General features: G+C 50.9%; 6 protein-coding genes across 6 annotated transcripts; 2 read left to right on the top strand and 4 right to left on the bottom strand.

The window, feature by feature from the left end:
- Positions 1–1,864: 1,864 nt before the first annotated feature.
- Positions 1,865–3,844, bottom strand: BDV14DRAFT_162058 (actin-related protein ArpA). The gene is made up of 3 exons (XM_073766845.1): positions 2,871–3,844; positions 2,508–2,822; positions 1,865–2,459 (listed from the first exon to the last, which is right to left on the bottom strand). Exons 1-3 carry the CDS (start codon positions 3,633–3,635, stop codon positions 2,397–2,399), a joined length of 1,143 nt encoding a protein of 380 aa, XP_073633797.1. The 5' UTR covers positions 3,636–3,844; the 3' UTR covers positions 1,865–2,396.
- On the bottom strand, positions 3,845–4,947 carry alg13 (N-acetylglucosaminyldiphosphodolichol N-acetylglucosaminyltransferase catalytic subunit ALG13). The gene is made up of 3 exons (XM_073766844.1): positions 4,491–4,947; positions 4,299–4,437; positions 3,845–4,245 (listed from the first exon to the last, which is right to left on the bottom strand). The coding sequence occupies exons 1-3, from the start codon at positions 4,813–4,815 to the stop codon at positions 4,107–4,109; spliced, it is 603 nt and encodes a 200-aa protein (XP_073633796.1). The 5' UTR covers positions 4,816–4,947; the 3' UTR covers positions 3,845–4,106.
- A 146-nt stretch (positions 4,948–5,093) lies between these two features.
- Positions 5,094–6,625, top strand: BDV14DRAFT_162056 (mitochondrial 37S ribosomal protein mS35). Its single transcript, XM_073766843.1, has 2 exons — positions 5,094–5,673; positions 5,735–6,625. The coding sequence occupies exons 1-2, from the start codon at positions 5,118–5,120 to the stop codon at positions 6,355–6,357; spliced, it is 1,179 nt and encodes a 392-aa protein (XP_073633795.1). The 5' UTR covers positions 5,094–5,117; the 3' UTR covers positions 6,358–6,625.
- Positions 6,626–7,198: 573 nt separating this feature from the next.
- BDV14DRAFT_3460 (uncharacterized protein) lies at positions 7,199–9,345 on the bottom strand. Its single transcript, XM_073776597.1, has 3 exons — positions 8,584–9,345; positions 8,447–8,522; positions 7,199–8,391 (listed from the first exon to the last, which is right to left on the bottom strand). The coding sequence occupies exons 1-3, from the start codon at positions 9,031–9,033 to the stop codon at positions 7,388–7,390; spliced, it is 1,530 nt and encodes a 509-aa protein (XP_073633794.1). The 5' UTR covers positions 9,034–9,345; the 3' UTR covers positions 7,199–7,387.
- Positions 9,346–10,266: 921 nt separating this feature from the next.
- On the bottom strand, positions 10,267–15,174 carry BDV14DRAFT_3456 (putative chromatin remodeling complex subunit (Chd3)). The gene is made up of 3 exons (XM_073776593.1): positions 14,727–15,174; positions 11,090–14,645; positions 10,267–11,036 (listed from the first exon to the last, which is right to left on the bottom strand). Exons 1-3 carry the CDS (start codon positions 14,976–14,978, stop codon positions 10,453–10,455), a joined length of 4,392 nt encoding a protein of 1,463 aa, XP_073633793.1. The 5' UTR covers positions 14,979–15,174; the 3' UTR covers positions 10,267–10,452.
- A 112-nt stretch (positions 15,175–15,286) lies between these two features.
- On the top strand, positions 15,287–17,323 carry BDV14DRAFT_162048 (uncharacterized protein). The gene has a single exon (XM_073766842.1). The coding sequence runs from the start codon at positions 15,320–15,322 to the stop codon at positions 17,021–17,023; it is 1,704 nt and encodes a 567-aa protein (XP_073633792.1). The 5' UTR covers positions 15,287–15,319; the 3' UTR covers positions 17,024–17,323.
- The last annotated feature ends 823 nt before the right edge of the window (positions 17,324–18,146 follow it).

Genomic DNA, 18,146 nt, shown 5'->3' with positions numbered 1-18,146 from the left:
ACCAGATCTAACCCTAATTTCTATGTATAGATGTCCACCGTCCACTCAACGTCACGATCATGATTGGCGACAGGGCTGTTGAAACGGCCTTGCCTTGTCCTGCCATGCTCTAACTTGTGATCGATCCACTGCGTGAAAATTTTTATAACTCAATCTTATACTCCCTAACGGCAATGATCCTCTACGCTTTCCAAGAGTTAGGTAGGTAACAGCAAGTTTTGATGGTCGGGTGTTGATTGTTGACCCATTCGCCCAACACCTTTGCCTGATACCTACCTACGCTGGATACTGTCGAAGAAATTACTCTATACGCCAATGCCCAGAATCACAATCAGTGGCAATGAGCGCCCGAGCCTGAGTACCGATTCAAGGTCCCAGGCAAAATGGCGCAATGATTCCTGATTCTTAACCGAGAAAGCATTTCTCGCCCTACGAGTCAGCAGTTAGGCTAGAACGAGCGGTGTTGAATTGTTTTGCTTTGCTTGAGTCACGATCTACCCAAGTATCCACAGCCTTTGATACCCCTCCATCAGTGCAAGCACGGACAGTGTACGGTATGACGTCTTGGGAAGCTTTGACCACAGCCTTACATTGCGGTGTAGGTGAAGAAAGAAAGAAACTCATCTCACCTCACCTCATGTCCAGTGGGCATGACCAAGGGAAGGAGCGACGGATGCGAGCCTGAAGGGATTCAATAGGGAAGGCGCAACGAGAGAGGAAATAACGACCAGCTTATCTCATTTTATAGGAATAGGAAGGGACGACTTCCTGGAGTTAGGGAAAGCGCGACCCTGACCCTGCCACGGTATACGGGGGAAAGAGCGGCCAACGTATATCTACGATGAAGATGCATGCTTCACGTCCCATCTAAGGAAGGCGCGACTCGGGCCTTGATGTCCCAGGGAAGGAACGGCCTTTTCTTCCTGAAAGGATGGAAGGAGCGACCAGCTTGCTTTGTATTGTAGGAAGGAACGGCTGTAAATTAGGGAAGGCGCAAGCCTGACGGAGCATCTTGGGAAGGAGCGACCAACGTAATTTGATTTGGAAGGTGCGTATTTCAGCTAAGGAAGGCGCGACCTCGGACACGACGCTCCAGGGAAAGAACAACTCCCTACCTAAGTTTGCATAAAAGGAAGGAACAATCCCGGCTGAGCGTTGAGAGGAAGCAACGGGTGTCGCATTAGACAGCTGTAGCTCTACCTACATACCGGTACCGAAAGAGATTCTGTAGCCACGAGAAGAAGCGATCAGCTCGGAATTTTTGATAAGGAACGAACGACTGGCAATGAGCCCTACATACGGAAGGCGCGACCCCGCAAGGTCCACGGGGAAGGTGTAGCCAGAGGTTCGCTATGTGGAAGGAGCAACACGGACCTAGACGGAACCAGGGAAGGAACGACCTAGGTACTGTCTCAGTATAACCTGGGAAGGCGCGGCTAGCCGGGGTCCATGTGAGGAAGGCACGACCCAGAGCAAACGGTGTCTTGGGGAAGGAGTGATGGGCATCAGATTACAACTACTGGGCCTTCTGAGGAAGGCGCGACTCTGGGTAAGCACTTTGAAGGAAGGAGCGACTAGCTATCACAGAAAGGAGAGCATGCTAGCAGGTCTTCCATGTAGAAACTGAGATAATTTCTACGCCGAAAGAGCATTTCATGGTTCGCAGAGCAGCTTCTGTATGTAGTGTTGACAGTATCTTGTTTGTAGCGATAAGTCTGTTGAGTGTTACTAGTGGACCGCATTAATGTACGATGGTTGAAACTCAGGGTTGCTGATTGCCGAGCAGAGAATTCCCAAGGAACCGTGACACGCGCAGTATGAAAGTTACGAGGTGCAACTATTGCCAGACGGGGCACAGCCAGGGTTTAAGGAAGCACTTCTATCCCAAGTCAGATTCCATTATTTACATTCAGAGTCCTAGCTAGGGACTTAAGGTCTATTGATATCCAGCGCTGCAGATTAAACAAGAATGAAGAGGAACGGTACAGGTAGAAGAGAAAGAGGTTTGAGAATCCGTAACGCAGCCTGCTTGTGAAAACGCCCGTTGCTTTGTTAAATTTCTGTAGTACACAATAGATCGGATGGTTGGATGGTGGTGAGGGTGATATGCATGCTAGTTTGTAAGCTGGCATTATTCGCGGTTGTAGTGCACGTGCAGATGATGATCGTCAGCGACGATGAGTGAGCGCAGAAGGCTGTTGGATAAACAGGGCCTCAAAAAGGAGATTGGGTATCAAAAGCGGCCATATTCTATGAGTCGAGATAGAGTCAGATGTATCGGTCTTCATGCTGAGGTCTAGGGTGCCCCGCGGTTTACGGCCCAGGTATGTCCCACACTGCAACTGCCTTTCGAGAGGCAGACGGCAAAACATCTGGATATTCGAGACTGACATCGTCTAAGCAAACTTGCGGTGGATGATCTCGGGATCCTCGTGCCACTCATCTGCGCTAACCCACATCTACAAGCTGTCAGTGACCAGCTCCACCATAGTGATCGAGGGGCTTACCTTGCGGAACGTGCTTAGACCGGCGAGGATACCACCACCAATCCAGGTTGTGTACTTTCTCTCCGCGGGTGCAGAGATACGAATCTTCATATCCTCAACAGCCAACCGCTTGATCTCGCGCATTAATCGGTCTGGGAAGTTCTTGCAGAGCGTTGACCCACCGGAGAGAACGATGTTGAGGTACAGCGACTTGCGCAGGTCGAGATCTGTGCGGATAATGGCATCTTGGACGATCTGGTGAACACCGGGGTATTCGAGGCCAATGAGCTCAGGGTCGAAGAGAATCTCGGGGGCACGGAAGCGTTCCTGGCCGATCTACATAATATTAGCCTGTACTTCACCTTGCAAAGACAGATGACATACCTTGATCTTATGCCCATCGGGCAATACGTAGTCCGCAAACTTCGACTCCGACTTGTAGCTGTTCACCCAGTCCTTCTCCTCGCGCTTCGGGTCCAAAGAAACGTAGCAGACTTTCTCCTTGATCATCCTCACCACCTCCTTCTCCGCACTGGTATGAAGCACATTTCCGGTCTTTCGCAGCAGCAGTTGTAACTGCTCCGTTACATCTCTGCCCGCAACATCAATCCGCCGAATACTGTTTGGAATCGCAAACCCCTCAAACACCGGGACCGCATGGGAGACACCGTCCCCTGAATCCAAGACCACGCCCGTTGTCCGCCCGGAGGCATAAAGCGACAGTACAGCCTGAATAGAAGTATAAAGTGCCGGAACATTGAATGTCTCAAACATAAGCTGGGCAGCAATGTCGCGGTTCTTGCGCGGGTTGAGCGGCGGTTCGGTCAGGAGCACGGGGTGCTCTTCGGGGAGTGTCTTGAGCTCATTTTCGTACACGTAGTGCCAAATTTTCTCCATGTCGTCCCAGTCCGTCACGATTCCGTGTTCGAGAGGGTATCGGATCTTCATCAGGCCGCGCAGTTCTTGGGCTCGCTGTCCGATGAAGACGTCGCCTTCTAGACCGCCGGCCATGACCCGCGGGTGTTTTGGCCGACCGACAAACGATGGGAAGTAACATGAGGGGATTTCCTCGCCGGCAAACCCAGCGCGGATGGTACCGCTGCCATTGTCGATGACGATAGGGGCGTTGTGAAGGTTGGTTTCAGTCATTGCGGGGAGGAATGAGCGTGGGAGGTTCGTTTGAGGGATCGGGGAGATGTTTTGGAAGCGCGGGTTTGTTTATGAGGCGGCGGCCCCGCGGCCAGGGTGTTGAGTCAGGACACGTGAAGCTGGGAGAGGATAAGTAGGCGATTAGACACCTCTATTCAGGAGATGAAATGGCGAGGAGAGAGGGAACAGGAGAATTGGCAGGTCTTTGTTGAGAACAGGAGGCTTTCCTCTCTGCGCGTTGGCTGAAACCAACCGAATTAGGAGAAGGCCTCCACAGAAGCTCGGGCCACCCGGACAAGTATACGGCACAACCACGCTTTGACAGGACAGACGGGTTTGTAATGCATTGATCTCTGGTACAGATGCTAATTGAGACAGAAAGGGACACGCAGGCCCTGCCATGCTCTGATCCGAGATAACTAAGGGGCTAAAGCCAATCAAGCGGCATTCCAACCATGCTTGTTTCCAATCCTAATCCAAGTAACCCATCTCCTCCGAAACGACGCCTTCGAGGTTTTGCGGCGCCCTCTCGCGCACACCTTGAACCGGAGGCCAATTGAGCATCTTATCACGTAGAGTTTCGGCACGTTCGAGCGCAAGAGGCAAGTCTCTGTACGAAATCAGCAAGCCGCAAAGGATAGACAGGTAGGAGGTCCAGCATACTTATAGCTGCTCCATAACGCGTAGCCTTCGTTTTGCAATACTTCGGCAAGTTCTTCCTGGTGATTATCCTGGAGAGTAGGGTTTGGCACCACGACAAGTGGGATGCCAAATCTCAGTGTTGAGAGAATGCTCCCGGAGCCTGGTCGTACATGGTCAGTCGAGCTCTCGGCCTTAGGTTAAGGATTCAATTACCAGCGTGGCTGATAACCAGCCCACTGCTTCGGTTCTCAGACGGCTTAGCTTTAGCAAGACGCATCTCAACGTCCAAGCCTGCTTGGTTGAAGTCGAAACCCACTACCGTTACGCCGTGACGGCTGGGATCACCTTGTGGATATCTTTCCTCGAATTCGTCAAAAACATGCTGCCCATCCTTTCCATATTGAATCAAGAGGTCGGTATAGCTTTGCAGATGCAGGGCCTTCAGGAATTCAGGGTCCAAAATCGCCCTCAGCAAGAGAAAAAACGAAGCTGTAGCTCCCACAGTCACAAAGCATAGCTTTCTTGGCTGCTGGTCCATGATGGGACTCGCAGGGCTCGATGTTCACGGGAAGGCGCAATAATTTCGTTGGTATATTCAGGACATTCACGTATATATCAGCATGCAGACCAAGGCCGCATTTGCTCTATTCCCGATAGGCTTCCATGATGGGCTTAGGTAGGGGAAGAGCGGAGTGCGGGCTCATCGACTGCTTTCCCCGGCCCTGTCCTGTGACCGCCCGAAGCGGACTAGCGTCGCCAAGCCCAGTTCACCATCCGCAAAAAAACAACTTCGCCGAAATCTCTCCAAACCAGCCAGACAGCCTCATCCCCCCGCACACAATGGTCTTAATAGCAAGGTGTCTGGGCCGCTCCACCCGGGTCATGGCCCGCAGAGGCCCAATTGCCCTCCCCTACCGTCAATTCTCCGCATCAGCGCCGACACTCTTGCCTGAAGACCCCCCGGACCCCGTCCAGCCGAAAGACCCCCGTCCCGAAGACTACCCGCCTGCACCTGAATACTCGCCGGACTTGCTTTCTCGAGAGGAGCGGATGATGTACGATATGATGTCTCCGGAGGAGCGCGTGGAGTTTGATGCCGAGCAGCGCAGGGCTGTCGCAGAGTTCAACAATCCGCAAGTGCGAAGTACGATGTTTGCGGAGCTCGACGACATCGTGAACGGCATTGACAAGGAGGCTCCATTGAAGTTCACCGAGGAACGAAAGAAGGTCAGCGGTTTCTGGGCGAATGATGAAGATGACGAGTTTGGTGTTGTTCCGGACAATGACGATGTACACGACGACGAAATCACGTCCGCGGCTCACGCGGAGCTCGAGTTACATCGCGAAATCAGAGAGTATGCTCGGATTGCCGCTTGGGATATGCCGCATCTAAGCAGTATGTATCCTTTATTCTCTTTCACCAGTTACCCGAAGGAGGACTGACTGACACCCACCAGAACTGGCTCAGCCCTTCACCCTCCCTCCCGAAACCCACATCCTCCGCTTCCGTTACACTACATATATGGGTGAATCGCACCCCGCCGAATCCAAGGTCGTCGTCGAGCTAGCAAGCAAAGACCTCGCCCCCAAATACCTGACCGAAGCGCAGCGCCAGACCTTCCTCAAGCTCGTCGGCCCCCGCTACAACCCAGACACAGACATCATCCGCATGTCCAGCGAGAAATTTGACACCCGCGCCCAGAACAAACGGTATCTCGGCGACATCATTCAAACGCTCCTCAAGGAAGCCAAGGAGGGCGACTCCTTCGCTGATATCCCGCTTGACCTCCGCCACCACAAGCCCAAGGTGCGCCACCAGTTCCCCGACTCATGGGCCATGACGGAGGAGCGCAAGAAGCAGCTTGAGGCCAACCGCGCCGAACGAAAACGGCTGTCGGCACAGAGACAGGGCAGTGTTGTAGACGGGAACGTGATTGTTGCGGCGGCGATTGAGTCCCTCCCGGCTTTGAACCCGGCGCTGCAGGTTCACGCTACGCAGGAGCGCCAGAAGGTTGCGGCGCAAGTTGGCGCTAGAATGTCGAGGCCGGTGCAGAAACTGTTGACCCCGAAGAACCGGTAGAGGGGCAAAAGAGGGCCGCAGGCTCCCGTCAGTTACATGGCGATTGTTGTACAATCTATCTATTTACTTACCATCACAGGACGGCGCAGGGTCGTTTACATTTTTTTCCCGCATATCTTCTCATGTCAATTCAATGTACAATACTATACTACCACCTACTACTTTACCAGATTACTGCCTTCCTACATCTATAGTAGCAAGTAATATCCTCTAGCCATTACTTTTTGTCGCATACGACATCCAACTAACCGGTGGCATGATACCGAGAATTAATAGAAAAACATCATCACTTTTATTTAGAGAACATACATCTGCCCTAAATTGCTGACTGCGGACGGCTTGCCTTCCACCTTTTTTCCTATGTTTTTTATCCTCGCCGCCATCGAAAAGTTCCCCGGTTTCCCGAGTATAAACGAGAGGACCTGTCCCATTATAGTACATAACGCGTCATCAAAGAGAAACGAAAGAAGGAAGGGGAAACGAAAAGAAACCAAGAACAAACTGAAATAGGAAAGGAGAAAGGTGGGATTATCATTAAGAGAAAGAAAAAAACAGCAACAACGTATGGACGAAACCGTAAATAATTAAACAGGAGAAGTAAGAGAAAGAGAATGGAACAAGTAGATGCCGAACGAGATAATCCAACCAGCATGAGCAGCTATATGCGAAGTCAATAACACCTAGCCTAGCTGGCTGGCTGTAGCTATCCCAAGATCGTACATCGATGGTTTGGATGAGACAAGCCCATCTCAACTATTGTTTCCAAACTGAGCCGCAAACATTCATATACAATGGACAGACCCCCGTGGTGAAAGGTTGTTTGTATAAATAGGCGAGAGGCGGTCATGTGTGTCGTTTCGTATCGTAGAGTGGAGTGAGGAAAGGTTTGTGGTAAGGAGTTTGCCCTAATTGCTGATGTTGACGTAAATGTCATAGAGAAAAACTAGGGGGTGTCGTGCGCCTTGGTGGAAGAAGTCTATTACGAAATTGGATTTATGGGTATCAGCGGCGTCGAGTGATAGTAGATCGGTTATTTTTTGAGGTCATCCTCGGAGGATTCGCCAGATCGCTGGCTGCGAGACATCCTGCCACTGAACGCATCAAAAGCACGTCTAGACCCATTTTGGTTCCCGCGGCGAAGGTAAGTGTTAGGAACAGGGCCAACGGCGGGTGCTTGGCTGGTGGGAGAGGCATCGTGCGGAGGCGAGACAGATGTGGTGCTTCCGCGAGTAATATCTAAGCCGGGGCTTGTGAGCTGAGAGCCGGTGGCTTTAGATGCGGGAGATGCACTGTTGGAAGATGCTGCGGTCTGGTTATGGTAGGCGTGCAGGGGGTTGGCCTCGGCGAGCTCTGCAGCGCTAGATATGGCATCCTGTATGCCTTCATATAGCCGGCGTGATCTTTGCACATTGTTGAAGCGGCTTGGATCTACAGCAGGGTCAAATGGACTCGAAAGGTGGTCGGCACTAGGCAGGCCAGGGCTCATGGTGAGTGAGTGAAGGCTATGAACGAGATCCTCGTGGGGAGTCTTCCTGGGCGCATCCAAGTTGGTTCCGTTGGGCGGCGAGAAGAGCATGTTGCTGCTTGACATGTAGTCCTGAGTCGAGTGGTCAAACGAAATAAAGTCAGCCTTTCTGTTGCCAGTGCTGATCTGCCTCGGAACGATGGCTTGTGGCTGTGGTTGGGGAAAGGGAGTCATGGGTGGAATCATGGAGTTGAACGCCATCTGGGAAGATCCAGCAAACCCCGACGCCTGCGGAGCAGGACGATAGACGACAGTTCTCTGATCAAGGGGTTTGCTGGTACCCGCAGAACGCTGGCCTGCTTCATTAGCAGCCAATTGCGCAGGATACTGAATTGGCTTTTGTGTGGTATCGTTCTTCAAAGACGAAGTGTTCGGCCGCGGGTGGGCATGACCATTGGGCAAAAGGCTGGAGTGGCCCGTTTTCTCACGATACCACTTGGGAATGTCACGGAGGCCGACTTTGTCCAGCCCTTCTTTGTCTAAAGGCATTTCATGCTTGTAGAGGCAGCCTATTTGAGGCTAAATTAGTCACTTATGTTGCCAAAGCTTCATTTCTGCTCTTACCTTGTTGCGAGTAATCACATTCGCCGTGGCGAATCCAGTAGGAGCAGAACTCCTTCTTGAAGTTACGGGAGTTCGTCTATTCAGGCGTTAGCTATGTTCCATATTAAGCATATTCATGCCGTTAGGGAGGTACCAACTCTCACCTGCTGGGCAACTCCGTTACCATAGCTACCTCCGTTCCGGGGAACCAGCGCCCCAGCAGTTGAAGGATTGTTCATCTGCCAGGTAGAGGCCATGTGTTGGATCAAGGCTTGCAGTTTGCTGCGCTCATCGGCCGAGAGATTGTTGTTGTTGAATAAATTCACCAGCTCGGCCTGCAAGTCGCTGCTTCGGGGTTGCTGGCTCGTGCCGCCGTTTGATGACGAACGGCTTGCAGCTGGCGCTGAACTTTCAACAAGGTAGATCTGACCCCGAGGACCCAAACATCCCAGGCTCGTCATTCCTTGGGTCTCAGCAGCGGATAATGCTGGAGGTGCACCATGAATGAAAATGCTGGACGGCAGCTCATCCACGGCAATAAGGGGGACGAGGGCGCCGTTAGGGCGAGAACAGAAATACTGAGGACGGAGAGTCGAGGACATTTTCATCTAAGCTCAACGTTCACTGGATCAGATTTCTTGCGACGATGAACTGAGAAGAAAGTGAGGCAGAAGAGAAAAAGGAAAGAAAAGAATGGGAGAAAGAGAAAAGAAGAAGGATTTTGTCAGTACTGGAGTGGACAGTTGCTTAAATGCCTGGAGTGTGTAGCGAGGGAGGGGCAGAGAAGGAAAAGTGTTATGATGAAAAAGTGAATGAAGGCAGAAAAAAAGAGTGATTCACTGGACCTAGACTCGAACCAGTAGAAGTAGGGCAGACAAAAATATGCTCGTGGTGGACAAGTTGGGGTTCAACGTTGGTACTTGGGATGGGTCCAGTGAATGTATACAGGGGTTATATTCTTCCTCTGTCACTCTGTACATGAGACAGGGTTGACAGAGAATGTTATGATATATAGTTCAAACAGGGGATTTTTCAATTATCCTCTGTTAAAGAGAATATAGACAGTAGGATCCGAGGGAAAAAAGCAAGCAAAGAACAACACAATGCCGAAACATCCTGGATATATCAACAATGGGAAGTCAAACAGAAGAGAGAAGGGAAGAGCAGAAAGAAACCACCCAAAGAGAAGATAAGAGAAAGAACGATCCACTCACCTCTGCCAGTGTTTGCCCATGGGTCGATTACCTGGCCAGTACAACCATATCCCGGTTGCTTGCAGGCTGCGCCCTCTACCTTCACTGTTCCGCCTGTTGTTCCCTGGTTATTTCTTTTCGCCCAGTGTATCTATCCAGTTTTGCTGGGAAACAAAGCTTCGAACCCCATTGTCGGACTCAAAGTATCCCTGGAATGGCGTTCTGGGACAGCGCTTGCTCGCGTCTCGGTTGATTGTTGTTGGTCCAGACAATTGGCTAGGTAACACAGCCCACAGAAGTCTCTGAAACGAGTTGTCAGATCAACAACGGTACACCCCAGCCTTCCCTCAATTGCCTGGGTCAAGTACGTACTTTTGATATATGGCGTGAATGCAGTGACTCCTCGTCCACTGTCGGTGGGTCGGTCCAGTTCGAGACCTTCTGCTATCCCCAAAAGTCATCCCAGTTCGCAATCTGGAACCTATTGGCTCCCTGTGGGTGGCTGACGCCGTCAAACGCGCCCATGTTCACCGCGTAAGTCAATCGGGTGGGCACAGTCTTGATGGACTGTAGTTCAAGTCGAAGGACGGAGTCCGAGGAAGGTTCCCCCATCTCCAGCTATATATATCTTGGCCCCATGTGACCTTACCCGTAACTACTGTCCCCAACCACCGGACTCTACCTAGCTTTTTCACATCTTCTTTTGACGATTCTTTCATTCAATAAACCTATCCATGGTATATTTGTACTTCATAACAAAAGTGAGAGATCCGCCCAACTCCCGCTATTGAAACACCGTCAAACCGTAGGTTGCCAAAAGAATGAACAAGACGATCACTTTCTTGCAGATAAATAGTTGTTCAAGGCACTGTACATTTCATGATCATTTGTTTGAGACCAGCCTGCCCCGACTGGACCAGATTGTCCGTTTCCGTTTCCATTCGCGGTGTTGCCAGTGAGGTCTACCGTCGGTTGAGTCGCGCGAGGAATACCAGCTGGCTGAGGAGCTGTAGGAGCTGGGCTCGCGTTGACAGATCCGTCTGCAGCATTTCCCGACTCTCTTCGCTTGCGCTGCGCGAGATCACCCTTGATACCGTAGCAGTACTTCTTCGCTAACGCCACCAGATGCCGGTCTTCAGTGCTCTGCTTTAATGCCTCGATCATCCTTGATATCTGATCTTCCGATTTCAAGTGCGGGCATGTGCGGGCGTGTCCAAAGTGAGCGAGCCCGCAGAGACCGCAGTGTTCAACCCCGGCGAGCTTCAAAGGGCAGGACCCGAGAGGATGTGTGCGATTGCAGACGAAACAAGGTTCCCCGTTTCTATCCACATTGCCATCCATCCCCACGCCATTGGGCGGCGGTGGTTGAGGTTCCTGAGGAGGCTGTGGGGGAGGCACCACTCGCATAAACGGCCGAACTGTGACACAGGTTAGTTTCGAGGACAGCACTTTGGCTGCGAAGGATACTTACTTTTGAGCTTCTTGACGGGCATGTCGGGATCGCTAGCAGCGTCTTCCAAGCTATAGTCAGACTCCGCTGCTGCATCCTCACCCTGAAATTCGTCGTCGCTCTCGGCCTGTTGGTTCGCACGCGGTTTCTCGGGCGAGGGGTCCGGCTCATTGGTAGCGTAGTCCACGTTAGCCCTCTTACGTTTACCGCGCCCGAGGATCTCTGCCTTCTTCCTTGCCTCTTCAGCTGCGGCTCGCTCCCGTTCCTGTAAAATCTTTTCCCAAGTATCAGGATTTATAGATGTATCTTCCTCAGTGACGTGAAGCTGATCATCCAAAATGCCACCTTCATTTGCCCAAACCCGGGCAAAGCTGAATTCGAAAGCAGGGCCGTTCCCGTTTGCGGTGCTAGCTTGTTCCATTTTACTGCGATCAAGAAGCTTATCGACGGACTCAGGGGTATAAATAATGTCCCCAGAATCATCGTCATCGAACAAAGCTTTTGCTCCATGACGAAGGATAGATTCCAAGTCCTGCCCATCGTCGTCCTCTGCCGTCATCCGATCGATGAGTACGTGATCTAGCACCATTTTCTTCTTCCCAATTTGCATGATTTTCTCCTCCGCACTGCCTCGAACCATGAGCTGAAAGACGAGAACCTTGTTCTTCTGCCCGATACGATGAGCACGAGACAAAGCTTGCATGTCTTGGTGAGGGTTAAAGTCTGGGTCCATGATAATAACAGTGTCTGCAGTAGCAAGGTTAATTCCCACGCCACCAGATCTGGTCGAGAGAAGAAAAGCAAAGTAGTGTGAGTTTGGAGCGTTGTAATCATCAATCATCTTCTGCTTTTCCAGCGAAGTCATTCTACCGTCAAGACGGCGATGAGGAAGACCCAGGCCGTCAAGGAAGTCCTCCATAACATCCAGGTTCTCTAGAAACTGACTAAAAATCAGGACTCGGTGACCTCGAGCCTGAAGCTTCGGCAGCATAAGTTGCAGGAGTTGCAATTTTCCAGCAGCGTCCACTAGATTCCGATGGGCTACGTCAGGATCCTCGGTCCGCTCCTCGATCGCCTTGCTGTAAATGAAAGGGTGACACAAGCACTTCCGTAACTGCATGAGAATGTTATTGAGATTATGACGTTCGCTTTGCTTCAGACGATGCTCTTGCTCGTCTGTTCGCTGGAAAATGGCTTTGATAAGCTCAGGGTTCTTCGCAAGGATGGACTTGTAAAGTTTCTTCTGCAGGACCGACATCGTGGCAGGCACAATAATTTGTGTAATTGGCGGAAGGAAAGTAAGAACTTGAGCCTTAGTACGACGGAGGAAAAAGGGTCTTATGAGCTCGTGGAGTTCCGGTATGTTCTCCTTCGATAAAGTCTCGTATTTCTCTTCCAGCTCCGCAGCATTTTGGGACTGATCGCAGAATTGAAGAAGATTAAACAGCTCCCTTATGTTGTTTTGCAGAGGAGTACCAGTCATCAGAACCTTGAAAGGAAAAGTCATCTTGGACAATGATTCATGGATTTGACTTTTATCGCTTTTGAGTCGTTGCCCTTCATCGACAACTAGGCCGGCCCATGGTATCCTCGACAGCACCCTTCTAGAAAAGTCGTCCGTCATTGTTTCATAAGAAGTTATAACCACCTGACATTTCAGATCCGGGTCGCCTATTATGAACATTTCGTGCTCCTGTGCAAGCTTGCGAGCCAAGGATGAGCCATAATAAGTGACTGCGCGGATTGACGGGACCCAGGTCTTGAACTCCTTTCTCCAGTTAGGACATGTTGAATTTGGAACGACGATGAGAAACGGCCAACATTTGTGATCCTGAATCAATGTTGCGAGGAGGCCGATGACTTGAATTGTCTTACCAAGACCCATTTCATCGGCAAGAATGGCATTCTGCTGCTTGAACCATTTGTAGTAAAGCCAGTTTAGGCCGTCCCGTTGGTAGTCCATGATCTCGCCGCCAGTCATGATTTTTGGCTGCGCATCTTTGGATTTGAACTTTTGCCTTCTCACGTTGGCGAGATGCTTGCGTAGCGAATTCTGGTTAGGCGTGCCAATGTATGGCTTCTTAGCCCAATCCGCATATGCAGCTTTGAAGTCGTTCCAACTGTCGGTATTGTCTGACCCTGGCGGTACTTCCCAAACTGCATCTTCGTACGGCAATCCTTTGAATTTCACATAGGCCTGGGATACGTGATGGACGCGTTTAAGGTCTGCTTCGTAATCCTCGCCGTAAACATGAAGGTCGTCATCAGAATATTTGACATCGAAAACAATATCTACCCGCAAGTAATCGTCGGGGATGGCCTCCTGCGCAGTCATCCGTGGGAGCTGAGCTTTATCTGATTTTAGAAAAGCGCGGCGCATGACTGGATTGACGTAGCCCCAAACCCAGCTGCCAGGCATCCAAGTACAATGAGCGTAAGATTTTCCTTTCCATTTCATGAGGTGTTCTTTCTCTAGTTCAGGTGTCTTTGGCATATTCTTGGTGGCGGTTTTTACCGGCCGCCAGGCAACCATAGCATTGACCTCACCGGGTAGGGACAGGCAATCGTGACACTGCCAAGATGACGTACCAGAAGAACGAAGGTGGTCGAAATGGAAAGATCTATGGCAGGCTTTGCAACGGAAAAGGAGATTATTTTCATTGTTGATAAGATATGATTCGACCGTTGTTATAGGATCTTCACCACCATTTTCCTCTCGAAGCTGTTGCTCTTGCTTTGATGTAAGGCGCTGCCTCAGAGGCGCAGACATCTTCCCTTTCTTGTTACAGCCAGTACAATATCCCTGGTGAGGGAAATTCGGATCCTTTGTGTGAGCTGATCCTAGGCAACGACGACATTGAAGGATGAACTTGTCGCTTGCAACCTTGGTGACCAGATGCTCACGGGCGGTACGGGGACCTAGGCAGATCTGATGATATGCATCCGTACAGCCCTGGCAAAACATTAATGGCCCTTTGTCAGGATGGTCTCCTTTGATGGAGCAGACTTCACAGGTGTTCCGATGACGAGAGCGGAAGGGATCGCTTGTTGACATCTTTTCGAACTTCTCCTTGGTGCCCACATACTTTTGATGTTTTGAAAGGACAGCTTCATATTCAGAGATGTCATCCTCCGGCAGCTCGCGAAGATTCCGTCGCATAACTTTCCGCTGCCGAGTTGATGTCCTGGTACCTGCTCGCGCGCCGATATCCGAATCACTATCCAAAGCACTTCGGTATTGCGGACGTTTCTTTCGAAGCCCACTTCGTCTCGACCTGGACGTGACAATGAGATCGTCACTTGAATCTGACTTTGCGGCTTTCTCTTCATCGCTACTAATGACTCCAAAAAACTCGGTAAATTTCGTCCTTTTTGCGCGTCGCGCTGGCCTGCTGTCATTCAATTCGGGCTCAGGGGAGCTGCTCTCGACCATTTCCTCTTCTGCTTCATCTTGCGCTTCCTCTTCACTCTCTGATTCGGGCTCGCTGCTTGGCGCACGGTATTTCACACGCGAGTTTTGAAACGTTTTGAGTGCTTCTGCGCCATTTTCGAGGGACTGCAAGCGCAAGGAAGTAATCTAGTGAGCAAGGCGCGGGGTCAGTAATGCATCCAATTCACATTTACAAGGCATGGGCATGGTACGGGTGGTAGTACGTACTACTTCGGTTTCACGGCTTTCGAGCTTGACAAGGTACGAAGGCTTGTGACTGTCTTCCGACGAGACTTCTTGCATTATGTACCGAACAGTAAAATGCCCATGGAGCCACTCGTATTCGTCCAGAGTGGGAAGCACTGGAACTTCAACTGCCGTCATTTGAGGACCGTTAAACTGAGGCTCATCTTTCTCCTTTCTTGTGTTGAGGCCAAACATAGCGCCCCAGTTGCGGGCGGTGGCTGAGAAGCTCTCCATCTCTGTTACTCATAAAGAAATCGGCGACGGTCGTTCATAGAGATTGCGAGAAGACCAAGAGAACGGATCTGAGAGTGAGGGTCGTCAAAGAAGCCATGGAGCCAGCGAGGTAAGCAGGAAGGAGCGACAACCTCAGGAACAAAGCTGGAGCTCGAGGCAAGCTTGCTCCTCCGACAACTTTAACACTTTCTCCGCGTTAGACATCGAGGATCCGCGTCGGACGCGATGCCGGAAGCCCGGACCAACAATGATGCGGGCTGTTATCTTATCGGCGACATCATAAAAAATACGCCTCCCCCAAGCCTCATGTCTTCATGAGCTTCTCTTCATAAGAGGCCAACATGTCTCTTTATTCTCCTTTAAGGATAGTCCAGTCCTCATTGCGGCGACCATATGACTGTTCTTCTCCCCGAACTTCTCTCAGATATGTCTCGATCAATTCCGCCATCGGTTACGGAATCCGCGCATCTCAAAGTCTAGATGATAGACGCGAGTCCTACGACAAACGCCGCCGGCCCCGTTCTGGAGACACGCCCTTCAAATCTCGAAATATCAGAAACAAAGATGAAAACCATGATAAATTCTCGCCATCGGACTTTGATGAACTTCAACCCGCTCGCAGAGGAGACTTTAGTGGCCTACCCCGGGAATATCAGCGGCACCGGTCCCAGAATTTGCGAAGATCCAGGGAGGAGAATATACCTTATCGCCCAGACAGCAGTCGCATATCGAATCATGTATCGAAATTCGGAGCACGCGGCGGACTTCGTGGTGACCGAGTCGGACGGGAGGCAAAGCCAGTCGAGTTCGATCCAGATGAGTTTGTTCGAACAGGAACTTTTGCCCCTTGGCAACTCGATCCTGAATCTGAAAAACCCAAAAGATTCAAGAGAGTAAGAGGCGCCAATGCCCACAGATACACGGATGAAATGCCTGAACGAGCAAAGGAATTTTCCAAGCCGCCGAGCCACATTCCTTTCACTCATGCGGCTTCCGAGTTTGTCTTCGGGATTCGAAACGTTGAAGCCGCGGTACGCTGTGGCACACGCAAATTATACAAGCTCTACATGTATATGACCAAAGATGAGCCACTGTCTCCCAGAAAAATAGCGCTGCGGAAATTGGCCCTTTCGAAGAACATCCAAGTCAAAATGGTCTTTGGCTATTGGGACACGCTTTTTGGCAAGCTGAGCGGGGCGAGGGCACACAACGGCGTACTCATCGAGGCATCGCCACTCCCAAAGACACCCACTCTAGCACTTAAACCGTTCGCACTTGGTGATGACACATTTGGGCTCGAACTTGCACCGCAATCTCGAGAGGAAGCCGCCGTGAACGGTACAAAGGACAGATTTCCCTTGATCCGTCCCTTCCACCAGCAACACACCAGATACCCTATTGTCCTCCTCCTCAGCGGAATCACCGACACAGGGAACGTCGGCGCAATCATTCGTTCAGCCTATTATCTAGGCGTTGACGCAATAGTCTTCGCCGGTCCCAACTGTGCTCCGCTAAACCCTGCGACTATCAGAACCTCCGTCGGTGCCGCAGAGAACATGAACTTCCTCAGTGTTAGGAACGAAGTCGACTTTATCCAGCGCTCGAGGGCAAACGGATGGCGTTTCTATCATGCTGATGCGGTCAGCCCGGCCGCTACGTACGCCGACAGTGGCTCGATCCATAGCAACCAACCCACAGCAACAACATCAGCACCTGGCAAAGGGGAAGGCGTGATAGATTACCAATTTCCGATCAACCAAGCACCAAGCGTTATCATGCTCGGCAGCGAAGCTCTCGGGCTGAGCTCACACATTAAATCGCACGCCGACGCCGTCGTCTCTATTCCCGCTGCCAGATACAGTTACATGGGAGACTGGTCGGATCCGGCCGGCGTCGACAGTCTCAACGTCGCTGTTGCTGCGGCGGTCCTCATACAGATGTTTATGAATGGTCCGGTTGGCCTTGGACCTGTTCGCACTGGATTTAAGCCTATTCCCAAGAAGGATATCCTCAAGAAGGAGGAGAAGGATGTGCATTCATCGTGATTTTGATAGAAGGGTAAGGGAGTTTTTTGTACCATCGAGCGACACTTGTACTATTATTGTTTCTTTTTGGTTCGATTCATTGTATTATAAGATCCTATTTTCAGGCGGGCATTGTATATATCCGATCTTCTTTTGATTTTCCCCGTCATATTTGTTACCCGAAGATTCTCTGGTGTTTGGTCTGTATCTAGCACTACTACTATCTGTACACTATATCCACGACGTCTCAATGCCACCCCTCGCATCACGCATATCAGCCAGTCCGATGACAGCAACAAGACCGAGTCCTTGCATAAGTAGGTAGGTAAGATAACATGACATTCCAGACAATTTGTCAGCACAATGCATGCCGACCTGATCTCTCGTCGCTGTCTCGCTGATGTGCAGCGTACAGTACTCTGTACCGAACCTGGCTCTGCACTGCAGTCTGACTGCACCAAACACTCGAATCAGCAAGAAATGATCTATAACCAGGGAAAAGCAACCCAACAAATGACAGCGCAGAATCCGACCCGAACCCACGGAATCCCAATTTCCCAAGTTCCCAGATCCTTCAGGTTCAGGATCCTTCAGCTGGCTGACAAACAAACTATCTGCCTAAATCTTCGAGCCATCGATTCACTAGACTGCACTAGATTGGCCTGGAAAGTAATATCCGTATCCAATCCACTCCGCTGCCAGTCAAGTCAAGTCCCGGACCCGAGAAATCTGATCCATCAATTTGCGCTCTGGCGCTCTCCGCTAGTCGGATACGGCCCGTCGTTATGCATGCAAAAGTACAGTTAGAGGAGGAGGTGGACTTTTTGGTAAACTCAATCCAGCGACGAAATCCAGGAATGCATGCTGCGGTCTGCGGCTAAGCCACTTGTGAGGAGGCACTCGAGGAACGTCACCAGTGAGGTCTCTTCGTTAGCACTCATCGAGGTTATGCATGTACCTTGGCTGCGATGCAGGTACTACTCAAGTAAGGTTGGCTTACGCTGCGTAGAGAGGATGATGATTTGTTGCGCTGCGGCAAATGGGACCGTTCGCTCACATATTTGGTGTTGGGGATTGAATGGGCGTCTTGCGATAGGCTGCTTGTGTAAATTTTGGTGGGAGGTTGAGTTTGGCTCGTTGTTGG

This window comes from Aspergillus stella-maris, assembly GCF_047715825.1.
Source record: "Aspergillus stella-maris strain CBS 113639 unplaced genomic scaffold BDV14scaffold_1, whole genome shotgun sequence".
NCBI classification, from domain to species: domain Eukaryota; kingdom Fungi; phylum Ascomycota; class Eurotiomycetes; order Eurotiales; family Aspergillaceae; genus Aspergillus; species Aspergillus stella-maris.
Note: the sequence above shows the minus strand (reverse complement) of the source record. Positions and strands in the feature narration are given on the sequence as shown.